Raw genomic sequence first — 24,965 nt, 5'->3', positions numbered from 1 at the left:
CTGATCCGATACACTGTGAGTTTCACATTATCCAGGAAGTAGTCTTGACAAATGTGTTAACTGAAATTAATTTTTAGGTTTAGTTTTACTTTACAGTACATTGAATGGATGAATAAAAGTTACCAATACCTTGAGGAAGCAGTCAGACAAACTGAATGTGGGTCATTCTATAAAACAACTTTGTGGGACTCTTCAAAATGTCAACATCATGTGGAAAAAAGGTTGAGGGTTTAATCCAAACACTGAAGACGTACAACCAGATACAATCTGTGACTCTTGGCTGGATCCTGGATTGTACAAAACTAACAAGCAAAAACGCTAAAAAGACATTTTGGGGATAACTGAAGAAATTTTAATATGTGATAGATCATATTATGTAATTATTATTTATTATTATACAATTAAGTATAATAATGAAAGTTATGATTTCGTAGGACAATGTCCTTATACTTAGGACATGCTGAAATATTTTGGTGTGGTGTTACAAGGTCTGCAACTAACTTTTACATGGTCCAATAACCACCACAGGTATGTGTGTGTGTACATAGAGAGCAAAAAACAATTATAGCAAAATGGTTATAGTAGAACTCTAGAATGTATACTGTTCATTGAACAATTTCCTTCCTTCTTTTTTGGGGGGGGGGCTCTATTTCCTTTTTTTTGCTTTTGCCTTTTCAAATTTTTATTTAAATTCTAGTTAGTTAACACACCATGTGATACTGGTTCCGGGAAAAGAATTCAGTGATTCATCACTTACATTCAGCACCCAGTGCACATCAGAAGTGCCTTCCTTAATGCGCATCCTTCACCCACCTCCCTCCATCAACCCTCAGAAGGTTTTCTTTTGTTAGGAGACGCTTATGGTTTGTTTCCCTCTCTCTTCTCACTCCTTATCCCCTGCTCCCATATGTTCGTCTGTTTTGTTTCTTAAATCCCACATGTGAGTGAGATCACATGGTATTTGTCTTTCTCTGATTTACTTCGCTTAGCATAACACACTCTAGCTCCATCCACATCCCTGCAAATGGCAGGATTTCATCCTTGCTGATGGCTGAGTGATATTCCATCGTAAGTATTACCGCATCTTCTTTATCAATTCTTTGAACTCTTTCCATAGTTTGGCTATTGTTGATAATGTTACTATAAACACTGGAGGGCATGTACCCTTTTGAATCTGTATTTTTGTATCCTCTGGGTAACTACCCAGCAGTTCACTGCACTGTTTCTTAAAAATTATTTTAAAAACTTCTTCTGGGTGCTTGAAAACTCTCAAAGTAAAGAATTGGGGGGAAAAATATGACTTCAATGTTTATCTCCTAATTCTACTGGCCTTAGAACTCTATTTTAGCTAATCTTTCCGGGGCACATAATTTTCTTCTGAAGAATGTCCAGAAAAATAACCCCTTTCTTTTTGACTCAAGAAACTTCCAGAGAACAAGTACTAAATACATCACATCACTTGGTATTAAAGTTGGTGGCTTCTATTTTGGCTCTGTCACTCAACTGGAAGCTCTGTGAGGTCAGGACTGGGCTATATGGACATCACTGCACAGAACGAGGCACAGGGAATTACTCACGTTATACTCCATCTGTAGATGCTCTGAAGTTAAGCCAAAGAAAAACGAGAAAGAAAAGCCAAGCAGAGAGTTCACTTTAAATATTGGCTTGTAGTTTATTCAGTACAGAATTAGTTCCACTCTCCAAGAGCTCTACAATTTATATCCTGGAGATGCTGTTATTGACTCCCATTCTTCACAATTTTTGTATTTGTTTGTTTAAAAGAAGTAGTTAAAAACCTAATTTTAATATGATTTATAATACTTTTCTTGAAATACGGTTTACAATCAATTTATAATCAATTTTCAAAATTTCCTTTCTCTTTTAAACAGTGCATCCTTGTTTTCTGCTTGAGGAGTTGGACGGTACTTCATAAGCTCTTCAGTCAAGAAATGTGACTTACTCATTAAAAAATATATTTGTACGTCCTGTGTAATTTTAGCTGTACTTTATAAACAGCTGCTTCTTGATATAGGTCCATTTCCTTTATATAATAATAAATAATAAATCTGCACTTATCTTGATTTAAGGTTTTTGTCCAAAAATTCAATAATGGCTTCTTCATCTGCTGAATGAAGGAGTCTCTGAATTAGCTGATCCAGACACTTCTCCCCACATAAAAATTCCTGGTAAAAGAGTTATTATAAAAACCTGATTACTAGAAAATAAAGGAGAAACAAAACAAAGAATTAAATGTGTATTTTGTTTCTTTGCAGTCACTTTTTTTTAGGATTTTATTTATTTATCTGACAGAGAGCTCACAAGTAGGCAGAGGCAGGCAGGGAGAGAAAGGGGGAAGCAGGCTCCCCGCCGAGCAGAGATCCTGATGTGGAGCAGAGATCCTGATGTGGGGCTCGATCCCAGGACCATGAGATCATGACCTGAGCCGAAGGCAGAGGCTTAACCCACTGAGCCACCTAGGCGCGCCTACAGTCACTATTTAATAGCAACAACGGATTACTAAAATGGCTCTGTAACATAATGGGCAACTTTGCTAACTTGGGAGGATCCCCAGTTATATTGGCTTCTCATAAAAAGTGAATCCAAAAGAGTAAATAGAATTCTACTCTTTCTTTGTTTATATTATCATTTTGTTTAAAAATCAATCTTCTGGGAGTTGGATTTTTTCAACAACTCTGGAGACAACAAAACAAAGAAGATCTGAATCTCTCTTTAAAATTCCTTTGCTTGATGTTCCTGACAACAGGGTTCTAGGATCTCAAACCATCTTTGGGATGATATGTTTGCTGAATCCCTTCTCCTTTTGTTCCCTAGAAAAGATAAGGCTTTTTCACTTTTGTCCTGAAAATTCCACCCTTGTCATTCAAACATTATTTCCCAAGGGCAAAAAAACCTGCAATGCCTCACTCAAAGCCCCAGGCACCTTGCTGCCACTTGAACCCGCACACCTGAGCCCTGCTAATCTCTGCTCACCATTCCTGGGACCATTCCTGTTACACTTCTCATCCCAACCTTCAAATTTAGATTTTATTAAACTCTAAGTGGGTTATACTAGTTGTGTTTCTTCTTAAATTGGAAATATGGCAGTTTTAAAATCTAGAAGCTCTGTGTGACCAAAAGAAGACACATGCCAAAATATTTAGGGGAAAAGCATTTTGAGTGTATACCTTGCTCCCAAATGGTTCACCAACAGCACAGGAGATAGAAGAGGAAGAGAAGGCAAATGTTCACAGCGGCTGCATCTACGCATAGGGTGTATACTGAACCAGTCTTTAGACATATATACTTGAAATTTTCTAAATAGAAAGTTCAGAAAAATAAAAGCTCTTATGTTTACCCCAAATAAGTCCACTGGGTGAAAAGTGCTGTTAGACTTCCCCTTAGTCTTCCCTACAGTTCTTCTCTGCAAGTCACTAAAATAACATTGAGTACCTTTCCTGTGTCATGGAAGTTCTGAGTAACAGTTGTTGGGAACAGTGAATTAGCACAGTCTCATATTTTAGAAATGTTCAAAATCTAGACATTGGCTTAATGGAAATATTTCCATGTCAGCATCTGGAACACAGAACATTTAAAATTTTGATATAGGCATGAACTTTTTTTTTTTTTTTTTTAAGATTTTATTTTAGAGAGAAAGCAAGGAGGAGGGGCAGAGTGAGAGGGAGGAAGAGTCTTGAGCAGACTCTGTACTCAGTGTGGAGCCTGATGCAAGGCTCCATCCCAGGACCCTAGGATCCCGATCCAAACGGAAACCAAGAGCCAGGAGCACAACCGACTGCAACACCCAGGTGCCCTCGTGTGAACTAAACATATATATGGTCTTTCTTGAACGGTCTTAAGGTTGGATTTTATTTTATTTTTTGAAAGATTTTATTTATTCATTTGCCAGAGAGAGAGAGAAACAGAGCACAGAAGCAGGGGGAGCAGCAGAGGGAGAAGAAGCACACTCCCGCTGAGCAAAAAGCTTGACTCGGGGCTCAATCCCAAAACCTTGGGACCATGACCGGAGCAGAAGGTAGACACTTAATGGGCTGAGCCACTGAGGCGCCCTCTTACAGGTGAATTTTAGGTTAAGTATATACATTCATCTTTCAAGTTCAACTGTAGGGGAAAAGATGCCTTACTATCTTTGTATCCTACAAAACACTAGCATATATTAAAACCTCAACTAAACTTTAAAAGTAAAGCAAAAGCCCTATGATGAAGTTTTAAAATTAAAATTTATACCATTTTGAGCATAATATGGGGAACTGCTTATAAAATCAGTATGCCCAGAGCTCAAATTATCATGGTGTTGCCAAGGTGATTTCATCATTTGGAAATTATGTTAAAAGGATTATCACTCTTAACTGACAATCAAACCACATTTAAAGTTTGATTGGAATAATCAGAGTGCCAGAGATACAAAGACCAAAGATGAAGGACTTGGGGAAGCTCATTTTCTAGTGACAGAGCTAGGCACCACAACCAGCACAAGAAATTAAAAAAGAAGCAAGTGGAAGCCTGGGTGGCTCAGTGGGTTAAGCCTCTGCCTTCAGCTCGGGTCATGATCTCAGGGTCCCAGGATGGAGGCCCGAATCGGGTTCTCTGCTCAGCGGGGAGCCTGTTTCCCCCTCTCTCTCTCTGCCTGCCTCTCTGCCTACTTGTGACCTCTCTGTCAAATAAATTACAAAATCTTAAAAAAAAAAAAAAAAAGCAAGCAAGTGAGGGCTGCAAGGTTAATTTTAAGAAGGTAGCATCAGGAAAGAGTTTAGGAAGGAAGAACAAGTTTGCATTAGATCTTAAAAACAGAATAGGTTTTTTTTTTCTCCAAATAGAGACAAGCAGAGCATTTCAGTCAAAAGAATGAGGACGAAGTAAGGCACAGAGACAATGTGCAAGCATAAAGGGCAAGGGGAGATTTTCAGTTCAGGGAGGGATAGAGGGCAGATAGGCTGATGTTATGGAATCTGCACAAAGACTTAAAAAACAGACTAAAAACATAAAACAACAGATTACAGGGTAGTCTGCACTTACGATCTAGATGAGTAAAAATAAAAATAAAATTACCTACAACAGAACCCACACTAAGAATATGAGGTGATCTCATAGAACCCAAGGATAGAAATGGAAAGGCTACTGCCACCGCCCTGGGAATGAAGCTGGCCACAGGAATAAATGAATGTGAGGACTGATATCAACAAGATTCTTTCCATTCAGTTCTATTTTTGATCCTTTCAATATCAGCTTCATCTCCCCCTGAACACTGCCTTCTCCTCATGGCTTGGAAATGTGGCTTCTAACCTCTTATCCGTTTTACATATTTCAGTTTCAGCCGAGAATGGCTCTCTTTGTCTCCGGTTTAAAAATGCTCGGAAGGAACTAACTCATTGGTGGGGGCTCTTTCAGATTTCCTCCCCAAACAAACCAATTATTGTCTTGAGTCAGGATCATGATCCTGTAAGAGCAGAGCAGCTTCATCACGAACTATGTAAATGGAGTAGGGAGACCTCAGGCTCTAAGACCTCAGCTGAGCTGAGCGGAGTCCCACAGACATCCACTTTCTTCCCTGTCCACTCCTTCCACTCTGACCTGTGGCTGTTGCCTTTGGGGTTAAGGCCCTTATCCCTTTTCCTGCCTCATCTATAACTATTCTGTTCCAAAGTTATTCACTCCAACGAGTCTCTTTATTGTCCTTCATACAGATTTTAATGTTTTACTACATTTTTTTTTTATGACATTACCAAACTTTTCCATTTCACTAATAGGGGATTTTTTCCCCCTTTCAATGGGCTGCTTAGTCATTATGAGAGCACACAAATATAATTTCCCTAATTATTTCTAAATCTGGCATGTTAGTTTAGTTAGTAATAATATGTTAGCATGCACGCCAAAGTCAGATATTTTATAACTAGAAAAGCCACTTAACCTGCCACTGTTTCAAGACTGAATATTAACTCAGGACCTAAGGGCTAGTCTAAAAAATATTACCGGTCATAAGAATGCAGTCGTCTCAGGGAAAACCATCACCACTACCAGAAAAAACAACTGAAAGAATATGGTGTAATCTGAACAATATGGCCAAACATGTTTGGTTATTACTGTGTGTTTCCTGAGGAAAGGGAAGTTAACAAATATTTTCTCCTTTTTGACAAGGCTATTATTTTCCTATTTGAGACAGTCTTAAATTGCTAAAAAGACAGAGGAAGTGGTGTAAGATACACAGAAATTTCTAAACATTTTAAAAACACAGACATTGCTCTTATAAAATTAGGAGTACAGAATGGGACAAAATCAACTGAAAGAAGCCCTAGGTATCACATGACATCAAGGAAAAAAAAAAACATCAGAACCTTCTACCTCTTGCCTTTTGTACATAGTCCTTTATGAGAACCAGTTCATTTTCCCCTTCAGGGGAAACAAAAGGGGAATTTTCCTGTACTTCATCATTAATGTATTAATGCCAATGGTCTGGCTAAATGGGATTTAGTTAGGTTAATGTTCAAACCATGTTAACAGGGTCTTTCCCCAACAGCATAATTATAACTCCTGAAACTCATGAACAATTCATCGTGCTAGGCAGAACTCTAAGATGCCCCCTGGTGTACACACCTTGCAGAATTCCCTCCCTTACATGGAAGCAGAAGCTGTGAATATGATGGAATATCACTCAAGGGATATTAATCAGTTGATGTTGAGTCATTCAACATATTACCAGCGTGGGCCTGACCTAAACAAGTGAGCCCTTAAAAAGGCTTATGCCATTCCTGCAAGAGGTTCAAAGTGGGAGAAAGCGTAAGGAGGGGCCACTTAGCAAGCAATCTGCTAGTGGTCTTTAGGGCCCGAGGGCAGAGAACTCTGCTCTGCCTGCTAACCATAAGATAAGAAATATTACTTTAAGCCAAAAACTTTGTGGTAATTTGTAACACAGCAATAGGAATCTGATACAATGAATATATGTATACTGAATATACCTTAATACACTGTGATTGCACAGCAAAGAATCTGGAGTTCAAAGAGACCTGTTTCAAACTGACACTAAGACCCCATTTCTGACCAAGAAACTAATATGAATGTTTGCCTACTTGGGGATACAACCTTAAACTGGCTTCATGATTTTAAGTTACTTGATAATATTTTAGATAGAACTCTCTAGAATATGAGTACACATTCTTTGAAAAGCAAAGGTACATAAAACATATTAAGTTGTATTACCTTAATATCACGAACTTCGTATGCTATTCTGTGGTCAGTTACTCTATCCTGGGTGAAATTATATGTCCGAATTCTCTCTGACTGGGCTCTTGTTCCCACCTGTGCCACAACAAAAAAGTAATTCATGTTTTAACTTTATAATTGCCTTTATTACAATGGGAAACATACTTATAAATGCCTTTTCTATTATAACAGCTTCAGTTTTTTTTAAAGATTTTATTTTTTATTAGAGACAGTGAGAGTGCCCTGGGTGGGGAGAGAGACAGAAGGAGAAACAGACATCATGCTAAGCAGGGAGCTGATACGGGGCTTGATCCCAGGACCCTTCGACCTGAGTCGAAGGCAGACCCTTAACTGACTGAGCCACCCAGTTTGTTTTTTTAGGTCATCTATACAAAGTGACAAGGAACAAGAATGGGTAGAACTTAAAGACTACAGCTTTGTAAGGTTATGGAATAAGAATGAGTATTTCTTCAGTACTTTAAACTCCAAATATTTAAAACGAAATTATCTTTGCACCCCAATCAGTTCTTCCTCCTGGCTTCTATAAATGGCATCACCACCTGTCCTTGGTTCCCAGTGGGAAACTCTGACATCCCTCAACTTACGTAACATTTCACAGGCACTTACTACATGCCAAGCTTTGACACAGACGCTTGGGGGAGAAACCATTTTCAATTCATCATATTCTCTACCTGCCCATTCCCGCTGATTTTAAGAGTCTCCTGTTATAATCTGCCCTTTTCATTTCTATCATTCAAGGACTCATGATTTTTCACCTTCCTTCCTGTAAAAATCACCTGATGAATCTTCTAAGTCTCTGCTTACAAGTACTGCCCTGCTTAGTTTGCCTAAAACAGCTTTCTGATTAGTTTTCTTCTTTCATTTCTTCCTGTCTACTAAGCAGAGACAATTCAACTCAGCATTCAAGGCACTTCACAATGTAGCCAACTTTTCCCAACATTATTTCTGAAAATTATGTGAACCACTATCATGCCACTTACTATACCATATCAAAATTATGGGCATGCCTGTTTACTCAGCTAAAATATCATCTCAGGGGATGTCCTTCCCACACACTCTATCATCCCCCTTTCCAGCTAGCAACACCCGAGATAGATTAATGTGCTCCTTTGAAACCCCTTACACTTGATTTTCTTCAGAGCACACTACAGTCTGCCTTAGGCTATGGTTATTTGTATTCCAATCTCATCTCTACTACATCCCCAGCACACCTTCTCTCACTCACTTTCACATAAAAGAAAAAAAAAGATTTATTAATTTGTCAGAGAGAGAGAGAGAGAGAGCATGCACACAAGCAAGGGGAGCAGGAGAGGGAGAAAAGCAGGCTCCCCACTGAGCAAGGAGCCTGATGTGGGACTCTATCCCGGTACCCTAGGATCCTGACCTAAGCCAAAGGCAGATGCTTAACCAACAGTGAGGCGTCCCTCACTTTCACTTCTTAAGACTAAAAAAAGACATTTCTGTAACTTAACTTTCTTTGCTCCTCAGGCAAATGATATGACACTAAATTAAATATGGCTGACCATCAGGAGAATTTTTTAAAATTAAAGACTTTAAAGTCTAATCTCAGATATAACAAAGCAGGGATTATGGATTTTTAGAACATTCTTCAGGCCATCCATTCTGCAACCAGCCAGGTATAGAAACTACTACCCCAAAGTACCGTATTAATGCCCAGGCTCCCACCCAAATCAATTATGTCAGGCTCTTGGGCACTGGGGCCTAGGGGATATCAAAGCTCTTCAGGAGATAAATGGAACCAGGGTTGAGAACCTGACATAATGCCTTCCTTATAAAAGCTACTATATATATTAGTTGAAGCAAAAAACTTCTCTAAGCATTAGGAATACCTACTAAAAAGTTTCACACAGATGGATAAGGTAATTGGGAGACATGGAGGTCTTTTCTGGTGCTTGAAACCAGAAATTTCTGAAGAGGACACAGAAACACACACAACTTACACCAGGCCAATCCTGAATTACTTATTTTTAAAATTACTGTGTGAAACATCTGGTACTAAAATGCCAAATAGCAAGTGAATCCCAATGTCTTTTATTAATTCAAATGTCACTGATGGGGAATTCTTAGTGGTTATGTTACCACTTATGTGCTAAGAAGCAATGGTGTGTTAATGGGCATTCCTCTCTGCAAATGTATATACTGATGCAAGACAACAATCTAGGATTACCAGAGGATTAATAGTCCATTAATCCCATCACTTTTGCTACTTGGAAGTTAGAATGTGGGTAAGGAGAGCCTGAAGGGCAAAAGTGTGAGAGCAGGACATCTTGCCTAAAAGAATAATTAATGGTTAAGTTTATATAATTCATTGTTCTGAAAGGCCACAAAGTCTTGCAAATTTTGTGTAGCATACCCACCAGCGAACAACACAAAAGCAGTTATTCCACTTTCTCTTCCAACCTTTCTCAAAGACCAACTTTACATTTTTTAGGATTTAAAATCCTATAATCTGTTTACTTAAAACAGTGACATTTGTTCATTTTGCTTAACATGTACCTACATATTTGAATAAATAATACTACACATTTATGAAGTACAAAATTCAGAAAGTATAAAAGTATATAGCGGACATAAATCTCTCTTCTACTCCTGTCCCCACATCCTATCAGTAACGATCATCATTACCAGTTTTTTACAGTGCCACTTACTTTTGATCCCATAGGGTTTTAATAAAAGAGTATAGGTTTTTAAATAAAAAAATCTCAAAGTCCCTTAATTTCCAGGGAATTATTTTATCTTTTAACCTAACCTCCTCTCAAAACAGGCATGATAAACATTGAAGGGAAAAGCTGGGAGATAATCCTGAGTTTATGCATATCTCATTGATTCATTTGCAAACTGGCACGTCCAAATTTAGCTATAATCAGTCTACCTGCATGAAATTCCTGGTTATTTACAAATAAGTGTGTTTCTCTATGCTATAAGATAGTCCCATTTGATCAAGAACAAATGCTACATTTTCTACAGAAAATGATGGCTTTTGTGCAGAGGTATTATTATTTTTATTTTAAGAAATCTCTACACCCAACATGGGACTCGAATTCCCAATCCTGGAATCAAGAGTCACATGCTCTTCTCACTGAACCAACCAGGTGCCCCACAGAGGTACCACACTGTGTAAGCCTTACCTGCAGTTTTCTAGTACTTTGTTGCTGACACTTGTCTTTCTCAATAATCTGCTGGTAGAGTCTAGCTCTCAACACACGCAAAGCTATTTCTTTATTTTTAATCTGTGATCGTTCTTGTTGGCATTCTACTACAAGCCCTGAAAAAGAACAAGGATCAGAGGTAAACTGAAGCTTCCAGAAGCCAGATTAAGACAGAACTGAGATGTCAATGATATCTCAATAAAACTGGGGAAAAAAAGATAGGCCTCAGGAACATTTTAAAGGGGGAAAGGCTAATCAGGAAAAGATCACAAAGGATTAAAAACAACTCAGACTTAGCATACTTTAGAAACTATACCTGAGCCATGCTGATAAAAGCAGTAGATGGCTATTTCGATTCTGAGATCTAAAGGAGATATTTCAGATGAGAAGACGGGAAGCAGCTGCATCTACAGATGGTTACACATACTTTCATTTCCACAGCTCTGCCTCTCCCTCTCAGCTCATTCGGACAGACAGCCCAACACAAAGTCTCACCCCCACACAGAGCTGCTCCATTCTCTGTTTTAGTCAAGGAGAACTCAGCTTTGTTCCTTAACCACAAATTCGCACAGAGCTGATGTTTTAAAGATGACTTTCTAAAACCCAAGCGTCCGTCAACAGATGAATGGATAGGGGCGCGTGGGTGGCTCAGTCGGTGAAATGGCTCAGGGCATGATCCCAGGCGCACAGGGTGCCCCACTCAGAGGGGAGCCTGCCTCACTTTCTCTCACTCTCTCTCTGTTCTATCTCAAATAAATAAAATCTTTTAAAAACTAGATGAATGGATAAAGAAGATATGGGTGTGTGTGTGTGTATAGATATTTATAAATGCATATATTTAGGAGTTAAAATGGTGGAGGATTGGGGGACCCTGAGCTGGCCTCATCCCTCGAACACGGCTAGAAAAATATCCGATCATTCTGAGTGCCCAAGAAATTGATCTGAGGACTGAGAGCACAAAATGCAGATCTACAGGTAGAAAAACAGCCACTTCACAGAAGGTAAGGGCTGTGGAGAGTTGATTTGGGAGAGAGAAAAGCTGGGGGTGCTGCAGAGGGGAGGGGGGAGCCCTGATCATGGGGAGAGGAGTGAGAAGAGAGAGCGAGAGAAGCAGCAGGCAGGGGACTGCACAAAAAATACTATTGCCCAAAATCAGTGATTGGGAAAAGGAGAGGGGATGACTATTGCTAGTTTTTATAATCAGCAGAGCGCCAAGTCTGAAGTTTTAGAAGACTGTGCCATGGATGGGGCTGTGCCTGGGGGGGTTTAGTGCTGCTCTGGTAGGAAAGGATGGTGGAGACCTGGGAGTGGGCAGAGTGGTCTGAGCATCCGCTGGGTCACGTGGGTAGAAAGAACTCCTCTTTTTGGATTGCATCTGGGAATGGTGGCAGAGCCTTTCTGGAGACAGAAGAAGTACTGTCAGTGATGTGTGTCCCTGTTCCCTAATAGAAACAGAGACACCGGCTGAGGGCAACAAGCCTTGGTGCTGGCTTTTAGCTGCACTTTACCATAAACCACCGTGCGGTGTGTGACTACTTTTCTGGGACAAACCAGCACCAGCCAGCGAGGTGAGACCTTCCCCAAGAGGATCAGCGTGGGTCTGTGCCATGTGGATCCCTAAAATTTGGAGTTCTGAAACAGAGCCGTGTGCCTGAGATAAAACACAGGAGTACTGTGCTGCCCAGTATGCAGACAGCTTAGACACAAATAGGGTGAAGGCAGGGATCTGACAGAAGCGGGGGACACAAGAGGGGTGATGGTTTGCTCATCATGTGCTCATGAGCACTTCCTCAAGAGTGCTGGTGCGAACTCCCTGCTCCAGGAGAGAGAGCCTGGCACAGTGATTTTCTCTCCTGCCCATTAGCGCTGACTCACTTCAGTGAGCAACACAGTGCCACCCAGTGGCGACTAAAGCAGCTTACACCACGCTCCCCCACCGCCTCACGGCCCTGCCAGTGCATCTCCACTAGGGCAAGTTGGACTGAGAATCAGCACAGCAGGTCCCACTCCAAAAGACCAACATGGACCCCTTACAGGCACCAAGTCTACTCATCACATAGTGCTGCAAAGCTTCAGCTTTAGGGAAAACAGGATCTACCTTTTTATAAAAAAAGATTTATTTATTTAACAGGAGTAATAGATATGAATAAAAAAATAAGACCCATCCATATGCTACCTATAAGAGAATCGTTTAATTAATTTATATATTTTTTAAAGATTTTATTAATTTATTTAAAAAAGAGAGACAGTGAGTGAGAGACCACAAGCAGGGAGGAGGGGCAGAGGGAGAAGCAGACTCCCCGGCTGAGCAGGGAGCCTGGTGTGGGACGTGATCCCAAGACCCTGGGATAATGACCTGAACTGAAGGCAGATGCTTAACCAACTGAGCCACCCAGGTGCCCCCCCCTTTCTAAATGATTTTATTTACTTATTTGAGAGAGAGAATGAGTGAGAGGGAGAAGAAACTCATTTTAGATCTAAAGACACCCGCACATTGAAAGTGAGAGGATAGAGAACTATCTACCATGTTAATGGACATCAAAAGGAAGCCAGAGTACAAACTAAAGTTTAAACCAAAGACTGTAACAAAAGTTGAAGGAAGGCACTGTATCAACAAAGATGTCTATCCAACAAGAAGATCTAACAACTATAAATGTTTATGCCCCCCACTTGGGAGTACCCAAATATAAATCAGTGAATAACAAACATAAAGAAACTCATTGATAATAATAAGTAATAGTAAGAGACATTTTAACACCCCACTCACAGGAATGGATAGATCATCTAAGCAGAAGATCAACAAGGAAACAAGGGCTTTGAATGATTCAAATGACACACTGGACCAGATGGACTTAACAGATACATTCAGAACATTCCATCCTAAAGCAGCAGAATACACATTCTTTTTGAGTGCATATGGAACATTCTCCAAGACAGATCACACACTGGGTCATAAATCAGGCCTCAATCAGTACAAGAAGATTGAGATCATACCATGCATCGTTTCTGACCACAATGTTATGAAACTTGAAGTCAACCACAAGAAAAAATTTGGACCGACCACAAATACATGTAGGTTAAAGAACATCCTACTAAAGAATGAATGGATTAACTAGGAAATTAAAGAAGGTATTTTAAAAAATACATGGAAGCAGGGGTGCCTCGGTGGCTTGGTCATCGAGCGTCTGCCTTCGGCTCGGGTCATGATCCCAGGGTCCTGGGGTTGAGCACTGCATTGGGCTCCCTGCTCCGTAGGAAGCCTGCTTCTCCCTCTCCCACTCCCCCTGACTGTGTTCCCTCTCTCGCTGTGTCTCTGTCAAATAAATAAATGAAATCTTTAAAAAAAAATACATGGAAGCAAATGAAAATGAAAACATGACAGTCCAAAACCTTTGAAATGCAGCAAGGGAGGTTCTAAGAGGGAAATATACTGCAATACAGGCCTGTTTCAAAAAGCAAGAGAAGTCTCAAATACACAACCTAACCTTACAAAAGGAACAGCAAATAAAACCTAAAGCCGACAGAAGAAAGGAAATAATAAAATTAGAGAATAGTCAATATTGAAGCAAACAAACAAACAAACAACAAAACCAGCAGAATAGATGAAGGAAACTGGTTCTTTGAAGAGTTAATAAAATTGATAAGCCCCCACTTAGACTTAACAAAAAGAAAAGAGAAAGATCCCAAATAAAATCTTGAATGAAAGAGATCACAAACAACATCACAGAAACACAAACAATTATAGGAGAATATTATGAAAAATTATATGCCAATGAACTGGGCAATCTGGAAGAAATGGACAAATTCCTAGGAACATACAAACTACCAAAACTGAAATAAGAAGAAATAGGAAATTTGAACAGATCTATAACCAGTAACTAAACTGAATCAGTAATCAGAACAAGGGGCGCCTGGGTACAAGCGTCTGCCTTCAGCTCAGCTGTGATCCCAGCATCCTGGGATCGAGCCCGAAGGGGTGTCCCTGCTCAGTGGGGAGCCTGCCTCTCCCTCTCCTTCTGCCCTTCTCCTCACTCATGCTCTCTCTCTTTCTCTCTCTCTCTCTCACTCTCAAACAAATAAAAATCTTAAAAAAAGAAAAAATCTCTCAACAAACAGGAGTCCAGGGACAGATGGCTTCCCAGGGGCTTTCTACTAGGCATTTAAAGAAGAATTAATACCTATTCTTCTGAAAGTGTTCCAAAAAATAGAAATGGAAGGAAAACTTTCAAACTCATTTTATGAGACCAGCACTACCTTAATCCCAAAACCAGACAGAGTACCCACTAAAAACGACAACTACAGGTCAATATCCCTGATGAACACGGATGAAAATTCTCAACAAGATACTAGCAAATTGAATCCAACAGTACATTAAAAGGCTTATTCACCATGACCAAATGGGATTTATTCCTGGGCTGCAGGGGTGGGTAAATATCCACAAATCATCAATGTGATACACATTAATAAAAGAAAGGATAAGAACCATATGATCCCTTCAACAGATGCAGAAAAAAGGTATGTGACAAATACAGCATCCATTCTTGATAAAAAACCCTCAACAAAGTAGGTATAGAAGGAACATATATGAAAGACCCATAGCTAGTATCATCCTCAATGGGGAAAAACTGAGAGGTTTTCATCTATGGTCAGAAACAAGACAAGGGGGGCGCCTGGGTGGCTGAGTGGGTTAAGCCGCTGCCTTCGGCTCAGGTCATGATCTCAGGGTCCTGGGATGGAGTCCCGCATCGGGCTCTCTGCTCAGCAGGGAGCCTGCTTCCTCCTCTCTCTCTGCCTGCCTCTCTGCCTACTTGTGATCTCTCTCTGTCAAATAAATAAATAAAATCTTAAAAAAAAAAAAAAAAGAAACAAGACAAGGATGTCCACTCTCACCATTACTATTTAACATAGTACTGGAAATCTTAGCCACCACAATCAGACAACAAAAAAGAAATAAAAGGTATCCAAACAGCAAGAAAGAAGTTAAACTTTTACTATTTGCAGACAATGTTATACTTTTACATAGAAAACCTGAAAGACTACAAAAAATTTAGAACTGATACAGGAAAATTCAGCAAAGTCACAACAATAAAAATCAATGCAGAGTCTGCTTCATTTCTATACACCAATAATGAAGCATCAGAAAAAGAAATCAAGGAAGATTTCAAAAAAAATAAAAAAAATTCACAACTGCACCCAAAACCTAACCAAAGAGGTAAAAGATCTGTACTCTGAAAATACAGAACACTTATGAAAGTAACTGAAAAGGACACAAAGAAATGGGAAAACAGGGCGCCTGGGTAGCTCAGTGGGTTAAGCTGCTGCCTTCGACTCAGGTCATGATCTCAGGGTCCTGGGATCAAGTCCCGCATCAGGCTCTCTGCTCAGCAGGGAGCCTGCTCCCTCCTCTCTCTCTCTGCCTGCCTCTCTGCCTACTTGTGATCTCTGTCTGTCAAATAAATAAATAAAATCTTTAAAAAAAAAAAAAAAAGAAATGGGAAAACATTCCATGCTCATGAATTGGAAGAACAAATATCGTTAAAATGTCTGTGCTACCCAAAGCAACCCACATATTCAATGCAATCTCTATCAAAATAACACCAACATTTTTTACAGAACCAGAACAATCTTAAAATTTGTATGGAACCAGAAAAACCCTAAATAGCCAAAGCAATCCTAAAAAGAAAAGCAAAGCTGGAGGCATCATGATTCCAGACTTCAAGCTATATTACAAAGCTGTCATCATGAAGACAGTATGGTACTGGCACAAAATCTGACATAAAGATCAGTGGAACAGTATATGTAACTCAAAAATGGACCCTCAACTCTGTGGTCAACTAATCTTCGACAAAGCAGGAAAGAACGTCCAATGGAAAAAAAGACAATCTCTTCAAAAACAGTGTTGTGAATACTAACATGCAGAAGAATGAAACTGGACCACTTTATTACACCACACACAAAAACAACTTCAAAATGGATGAAAGACCTCAATGTGAGACAGAAAACCATCAAAATCCTAGAGAAGAACATAGGCAGCATTCTCCTTGACCTCAGCCACAGCAACCTTTTTTTTGTTTTTTTAAGATTATTTATTTGTCAGAGAGAGAGAGAGAAAGAGAGCACACAAGCAGGCAGAGTGGCAGGCAGAAGCGGAGAGAAGCAGGCTCTCTACTGAGGAAGGAGCCCAATGCAGGACTCAATCCCAGGCCCCTTGGTTCATGACCTGAGCCAAAGGCAGTGGCTCAACAGACTGAGCCACAGCAACTTCTTACAGACACATCTCCAAAGGCAAGGGAAACAAAAGCTTAAATGAACTACTGGGACTTCATCAAGGATAAAAAGCTTCTGTATGGCAAAAGAAACAGTCAGCAGAACTAAAAGGCAGCCTATGGAATGGGAGAGGATATTTGCAAATGACATATCTGATAAAAGGTTAGCACCCAAAATCTATAAAGAACTTATCAAACTCAACACCCAAAAAACAAATAATCCAGTTAAGACATGGGCAAAGGACGTGAACAGACATTTCTCCAAAGACATCCAGATGGCCAACAGACACATGAGAAGATGCTCCACATCACTCAGCATCAGGAAAATACTAATAAAAACCATTAGATACCACCTCACACTTGTGAGAATGGCTAAAATTAAACACAGGAAACAACAATGGCTAATAATACAGGATGTGAAGACACCACTGGGAATGCAAGCTGGTGCAGCCACTCTGGAAAACAGTACCAAGGTTCTTCAAAAAAGTTAAAAATGGAACTACCCTAACAGCCAGCAATTACACTACTAGATACTTACCCACAGGATACAAAAATACAGAGTGGCAAGGGTTACATGCACGCAATGCTTTAGCAGCTATATCCAAAATAGGCAAACTATGGAAAGAACCCAAATGTCCATCGACCGATGAATGGATAAAGATGTAGCCTTGTGGCATATATGTATCTATCTATATCTACATCTTTATATATCTATATCCATAGATCTATGTAATGGAATATTATTATTCAGCCATCAAAAAGAATGAAATCTTGCCATTTGCAATATGGATGGAACTAGAGTATTATGCTAAGCAAAATAAGTCAGAGAAAAATAAACACCAGATGATTTCACTCGTGTGGAATTTAAGACACAAAAGAGATGAACATACAGGAAGGGAAAAAAAAGAGAGGGATACAAAGCATAAGAGACTCTTAATGACAGAGAACAAACTGAGAGTTGATGAAGGGAAGGTGGGTCGGGGATGGCCCAAATGGATGATGGGCATTTAGGAAGGCAATTGTGATGAGTGCTGAGTGTTGTATGTAAGTGACAAATCACTGAATTCTACACCTGAAACCAATATTATACTATATGTTAACTAGAATTTAAATACATATTCAAAAAAGAAAAAAAGATATTTATATATATAATATATCCATAATGGCATATTACTCAGACATAAAAAAGAATTTTAAAAAAGAACAAAATCTTGCCATTTGCAACAACATGGATATAGAGGACATAATGGTAGTGAAATGTCAGCTAAAGAAAGACAAATACCAATGATTTCATTCATATGTGGAATTTAAGAAACAAAACACACAAAGAAAAATGGAGACAACAAAACAGATCTTATATATAGAACAAAATGGGCCGTTACCAAAGGGAGGTAGATGATGGGAATTAAGAGTACATGGGGCGCCTGGGAGGCTCAGTGGGTTAAAGCCTCTGCCTTCGGCTCGGGTCATAGTCCCAGAGTCCTGGGATCAAGCCCCGCATCGGGCTCTCTGCTCTGCGGGGAGCCTGCTTCCTCCTCTCTCTCTCTGCCTGCCTCTCTGCCTACTTGTAATCTCTGCCTGTCAAATAAATAAATAAAATCTTTAAAAAAAAAAAAAAGTACAGTTATTGTGACGAGCACTGAATAATGTATAAAATTGTTAAATTATTGCATACGTATTTTATATATATGCTATATATTTGAAACTAACATAACACTGTAAGTTAACTGTAAGAATTAAAAAATTAATAAAGGGAAAAAAATAAAAACGACTTTATATAGTTGACCCTTGAACAACATAGGTTTGAACCACACAAATTCACTTATGCCTTCTTTCTTTTTAAATATAGTATTATAAATGTATTTTTCCTTCTTTTTGATTTTCTTAATAACATTTTCTTTTCTCTAGCCTAATTTATTGTAAGAATGCAGTATATAGGGGCGCCTGGGTGGCTCAGTTGGTTAAGTGCCTGCCTTTGGCTCAGTTCATGATCCCAGTGTCCTGGGATCAAGTCCTGCATTGGGCTCCTTGCTCAGCGGGGAGCCTGCTTCTCTCTCTGCCTGTGTCTCTCTCTCTCTAACAAATAAAAAAAATACTAAAAAAAAATCTTTAAAAAAAGAGAATGTAATATATAATACATACAACACAAAACCTATGTTAATCACTATTTATGATACTGGTAAGTCTTCCTTCTGGTCAACAGTAGGCTACTAGTAGTTAAGTTTTGAGGTAATCAAAAGTTGTGTGTGTATTTTGGACTGCAAGGGGTTGAGTGGGTTAGTATCCCTAATTTCCACGTTGTTCAAGGGTCAATATATAGATGTTATATATAGAAACCAAAGAAGAAACTAAACTCTTTACAAGGAAGAGTTTAGAGCAAATATTTCTCAGTTGTCCTGGCTCTAAATTCAGCTAATCCCACATCTAATCATACATGCTTTCATTAGCCAACTTCTGGATTTGGGTGGATTTTGCCAGTGTAGCCCAGTTACTAGCCCAAATCTCGACCTGAAGAGTGACCCTTAAGACTTCAGGCTGTGCTGTCCTTAACTTTGCAGCTACCAGTCTGAAGGCCTGTGTCCAATCCCATTCTCTGGTACATTAGAGGTGAAATTATTTTTCTTTCTGAACCACAGAACCCAAAAACCGTATTAGCTAGGCCAGCTGAACTGAAAGACTGGCAATTCTTTGGGTGGAGATTTTTAAAATTCCTATAAAATTCTACTGTCCCTAAACAAGACAAAATTCTCCTCTCCCAATTGCGTTTTCCCCTATCTAAATAAGCTACAACATACACCTGCTAACACTTTCAGTAGGAACACCCAGGTTTCACCTCTATTAGTTTATTCTTTGTTTTTTAAATTTTGGTATCTTTTTATTTTAACCCTCCAGGATATAATTAGTGATGTTTTACACAGATCATTATTATTTACATATAACATGTTATTAGTTTCAGGGGTACAGTTCTGTGATTCGTGAGTTTGTTAGTTAGTTTTTAGTTTTTTTTTAAGATTTTATTTATTTATCTGACAGAGAGAGAGATCATAAGTAGGCAGAGTGGCAGGCAGAAAGAGAGGGGAAGCAGGGTCCCCGCTGAGCAGAGAGCCCGATGTGGGTCCCGATCCCAGGACCCTGGGATCATGACCTGAGCCAAAGGCAGAGGCTTTAACCCACTGAGCCACCCAAGTGCCCCTGTTAGTTTGTTCTTGACTGCTTTACTGCAGTCACGAGTTTGGGCTGGGGCACTGACTTGCTTTCGTCTTCAGGCATTCGCCTGCAGCTGTCTGGGATCTGCTCTTCTTTTTTCACCACCCAAAAGGATAGGAAAATAGTCATTTCAAGATATTCATAAGCTTTCCTTCAAATTCCTCCTCGTCTCAGCTGACCGGCAGTAAGCTTTGCTTACACATCAGCACTATTCCTATCCAGAGGCTCAGGTCAGAATTTTTAGCCTACAACTCTTACTTACCAGCTCAGTAATTCCCAAGGGAATCACCTGATCATGTATTTTACTACACTTTCTGTAGAAGAGTAGCTAATCCTAAATTCTCCCTCAGGAATAGAGGATTAGAGTAGAGGGAGTTAAGTTGAATAACAGAAGAGCTGTTAAAGATACTGGAGTTGTTGAAAAAACTGTAAAAGGCCTTTGAAAAAAACAAAAAACCACCAAAAAACTCTTGTGTTGTTTCAATACTCTACAGGAGATTCCAAAATTCCAGGCAGCAGTAGTTCTAAGTGGGTATCTAATATATATTTGTTAAATAACTACATTTATTATTTAAAATATTTTCAATTATAAATGAGAACAAATACACCATATTTTATTCTAAACAGCCCACTTAAAAAAATGAACATCTCTGAACTTGAGATGCATCACACTCATTGGCATATGATAGTTTAATTGGCAGTGTTTTTTATATTTCTTCATAGTAACAAAATAGTGATATATCTTTCAGTTGATGAGTTCTTAGGTTAGATGAAATAAATTATACATAATCAAAGGTTAAATAAAAATCCTATAATCTTAAAAATACAAAATGAAGTAAAAAATTAAATCTGATTTGGAAGAACTAGGTATTATCCATAATCTATGATGATGAAGGGATACAGTGTTAAGAATTACAGAGGCCCACTTTCACTAACTGGTAAGAAACTAAAAAGCTTGCTTTAAAGCACAAAATATTAATGTCTTCATCTTGATTTGATAAATTCTACCAAAAAAATTTAACTTTTCCCTGAACAATCATTTAACCATACCCCTATGGTACCATTCTTCCAATGGCTGAAAAATGAAATTCTGTAAAAGCAGTAGGTTAGAAAATAATACGAGTCTTCAAAAGCCCATGTGCAAGAGGGAAACAGAAGAATGACCTACAGCTCTCACTTTCAAGTCTAGCACGGACATAGTTCCCATTCTAAGGGTTGTGGAGTGGCCAGAATAGAAGACAGACTGAGTTTTCTTTGCAACAGATGCTGAAATCATGGTAAGCTTCCAAGCATACCATTGACTCAAGAAATCACTTGATCATAACAACATGAACTCAAAAAAGTCAGCAGGCCTTGTGATACACTGCTAAAGGGGAGGCTCGAGGGTAAGCCATAAGGCCTCTTTTAAATCAAAGAACTAGATCTAAGTGGCTAAAAAACTAATTTGGCCCAAGGTAAACTTGGAAACAAAAACATCGGTCACTTTTTGTCAAGTCAGTAATTTCTGGCTGCACAAGGATATATGTTTTAAAATATTCTGATTCATTTTTGTCAGAATTTTTATTACATTTACCTGACTTTTTCTCATTTTAATTTTTATTTCAGCTTCAGCTCATTATTATTATTCTGGACAGTTTATAATATAGAACACTATCCCGTAATACAAGGTTGAAGTAAAAGACAATGAGTATCTAAAAGTTTGTGGATTTCTTAGGTAAATTATGGTAAGTTACAAAAATTATCACCTCATTTTTGGTAAAAAAAAGGATATGTTTCTATATGCATAAAAAAGAATTCAAAAGGATATACACCAAAGAAATATACCAAACAGTGGTTATTGGGAATGGTTATAGATGTTTTCTGGTTTTTTGCTTATGTATATATTCTCAGTTTTTACAGTTTCTTATGGAATAAAAATCAACTTGAGAGAGATTATAAAATTATGCTGTTGCTGGATATTTAGGTTACATTAACTTTTGCTATTATAAAAGTACAAGCAAAAACAATAGGCTGAAAATGAATTTAAAATTTAAAGGTGACATCTGATCTCAAGATGGCCTCCTCTTTCTTTTAAAAAATCCCACTAAAACAACAAGAACAAGAAATGGAAATACAAAATAGAAACAGGTGATGCACATAGCCACAAGCACAATATATAAAGGCAGAAAGGATATGGAAGAATGGTAAGTGACTCAGCAGTGGGGAGAAAGGTGAAGCATAACTCCCTCTAGTGGGAGAGCTGGCAAGAAACAAGCCTCTTTGCCATGCCTGAGTACCAGAAGGGCTCAGGAATTGAGGTATCAGGTACCTCAAAAGCTAAAAACAGAAAGTCTTAAAGTAGATCTTTAAGTCCCCTCCCTTGATCTGTAGGAGGTGGAAGGTACAGTCTTTAGAGAATTAAATAAGGGAAGTCTGCCTTGGGACTTGGTACAAAGGAGAATAAATATGAGACATGGTACTGAAAGTAAGAGGATTTAGTTTGCTTATTGAATGGTGAGACCTTGACCTTACTCTTAAATGTATCTTGGAGGATCCTACTAAGGAGAAAACAAACTACCCAAGTGAAAAGTTGTACAAACACTGACATTTGGGAGTCCCTAATAAAAAAGCTAATTAATAATCTAACTGGCCCACAGTGAAACTTACTAGTGGGTAAGTGGCACCCAAACACTCAGAGTTTTTATGTATATACGAAGACAACAAAGAATTTCCAGACCTTTCTAAACAGAAAGTAAGAGTGAAACAGAAAAAATAAACTTGAAGGAAAGAGAGACATTGCAGGTAGCAGAAAAAAATTTCAGGGAAATTAAAATTAATATATTTGAATAAAAAAGGAAAAATGCATCAATAATAATAAAAGGATGCTATAAAAATGGGACAATTCTGAGAATAAAAGAGCTTGTGAAATTTTTAAAAAAGAACAAAAAATTTTTAAAATTCAGTAAAAGGGTTGGGGAAAAAACCTAAAACACAAAGTGGTAGACAATGTGAAAGGAAAAAAAAAAAGAAGACAAACAATAAATCCAAGATGTCTAACTTCTGACTCGGAAATTCCAGGAAGAGGGCGCCTGGGTGGCTCAGTGGTTAAGCCGCTGCCTTCGGCTCAGGTCATGATCTCAGGGTCCTGGGATCAAGTCCCGCATCGGGCTCTCTGCTCGGCAGGGAGCCTGCTTCCTCCTCTCTCTCTCTCTGCCTGCCTCTCTACCTACTTGTGATTTCTCTCTGTCAAATAAATAAATAAAATCTTTAAAAAAAAAAAAAAAAAAAAAGAAATTCCAGGTTGAAAAAGAAAACAGTAAATGAGAAATTATTGAAGAAAATACTTCAGATACAAATAAAATGAATGATAGGGACACATGGGTGGCTCAGTCAGTTAAATGTCCAACTCTTGATCTCAGTTCAGGTCTTGATCTAAGGGTCATGAGTTTAAGCCCTGTGTTAGGCTCCACGAGCCTACTTACATGAAACAACAACAACAACAAAAAAAGAAGAAATAATGAATGATGAAAATCTTACATGTTCTAAGTGGAAACGATTTCCAATCAAGTATTCACAGTCAGCGGAGTATGAGCTTAGAATAAAGCTGTTTTCAGAATATGCACATGCATCTTTTCTCAGGAAACCACTTGAAAAAGGACTTCACTAAAATGAAGGAGTACACTAAGAGAGATGAGACAGGATCCAAGATACAGGAGGATCCAACACACAGTAGGGTTGAAGAGAATTCCCTGTTGGTGTTCAGAACCACCTCTGTGTTGTAGCCGTGGTGAGCAACCGTTCTAGAGAGCGCTGCCAGAGGTGTTTCTTCCATGTGTCAGCCCTCTAGAAAATCTGGTTAATTTCATTCTATAGAGTTTTTAGAAGATCAAAGACTCAGAGTCAAAGAGAAGCAACTAGAAAAGCAATGAAGTAATCATTAACTCTATGAAATGAAATCACAGTATGTCTCCCCTGCTAACAGAAAGTAGAACAATCCTATGATATCTTTCATAGGCCGAAATGTTGTAAAGTGAAGAGCACTTACCATTAAGTTATATAGAGAATTTTTTGTGCATTCCAAGACCCCCCCACCCCGCAAAATCTGTTATTAAAACACATCTTGCTCATGGACATGCAAAATAAATTGAGAAAGTAAACTGAGAAAATAAACTGAGATACACAGATGCTCACAGAGTTCATAGCTGTGATAGCCTGATGCTGAGATGCTGAATATAGTTCTGGGGAAGGAGCTGGCGGGGGCTGCTCTCACCACCCAGAGTGTGCAAATCTTCTACAACTGTTAGCTGCAAAAAAATACTGAACACTATTTCTGCTTTTCACTTTTTATAAAAGTGAAAATCTTTTATAGATTTCTTTTGGTTGGTGAGAACAGGTATAATGTAGGTCTTTCATAAAAGTAAAGCAGCTTCATGTGAATTTTTGAAAAGCAGGGAGATACCTGTATGCTTCCTGGCTCGGCAGTGAACACTATATACTTGTTCTTTACATGAAAGTAGTGAAGATTAATTTTGCCAAAATATAAATATTTTAGGAAGAGGAAAATAGGCCATTATGAGAGCCTAATCTTTATCTACTACATTAAGAAGTCAATATGTACGTAATCTTACATTTAATCTATCGGAAGAGCACGATCTGCCTACTATTTAGAATGAGGTAATTACCAGGAAAAAATAACTAAGAGTTTTAAACTGGTTGCCTGTGGTTAATGGGACGTTAGGGTCAAGGCAGGAGGGAGGGGGAGAAAAAAGACATGTTAGGAGCTGCTGGTTTTTGTTAAAGGATTTTCCCAGTGGCCTTTAAAACCATTTAACATCTAACATAAAAATTAATTTTAAAAAGGAAATTTTAAAAGCTTGAAATTGAAGGAAGTAAAGTGATAGAAGTGGACAGAAGTGAAAAATGACAGAAATATTTTAAATCACAGTAAGGGCTGCAAAACTACTTCACAGTATACCAAAATTACCAATATTCAAAATAACAGCATTAAGGCAACACAGACCAGCGGAGGTAGTGGTCAGTCTAGAACAGGAGGATAACAAAAGCTCCATTGCAGGGGCATGTCCAGGACCACTTTTGTGGGTTTTTT

At 38.7% G+C, this 24,965-nt stretch overlaps 1 protein-coding gene across 6 annotated transcripts in view; it reads right to left on the bottom strand.

Moving 5' to 3' along the window:
• Nucleotides 1–209: 209 nt before the first annotated feature.
• Nucleotides 210–24,965, bottom strand: part of MTRF1 (mitochondrial translation release factor 1) — a 71,924-nt gene continuing 47,168 nt past the window's right edge. For 5 of the 6 annotated variants that reach the window (XM_082701368.1, XM_082701372.1, XM_082701371.1 and 2 more), the window contains 3 exons: nt 10,386–10,522; nt 7,213–7,311; nt 210–2,183 (listed from right to left, as the gene is read on the bottom strand). In XM_082701368.1, the coding sequence (XP_082557494.1) occupies nt 2,073–2,183; nt 7,213–7,311; nt 10,386–10,522 (347 nt within the window). In that variant the 3' untranslated portion in view covers nt 210–2,072. Of the gene's footprint in view, nt 2,184–3,185; nt 3,315–7,212; nt 7,312–10,385; nt 10,523–24,965 lie in introns of all 6 variants that reach the window. The other variant, XR_014303482.1, reaches the window with a different exon arrangement.

The sequence above is a fragment of the Mustela nivalis genome, assembly GCF_964662115.1.
Source record: "Mustela nivalis genome assembly, chromosome: 15".
NCBI classification, from domain to species: Eukaryota; Metazoa; Chordata; class Mammalia; order Carnivora; family Mustelidae; genus Mustela; species Mustela nivalis.
Note: the sequence above shows the minus strand (reverse complement) of the source record. Positions and strands in the feature narration are given on the sequence as shown.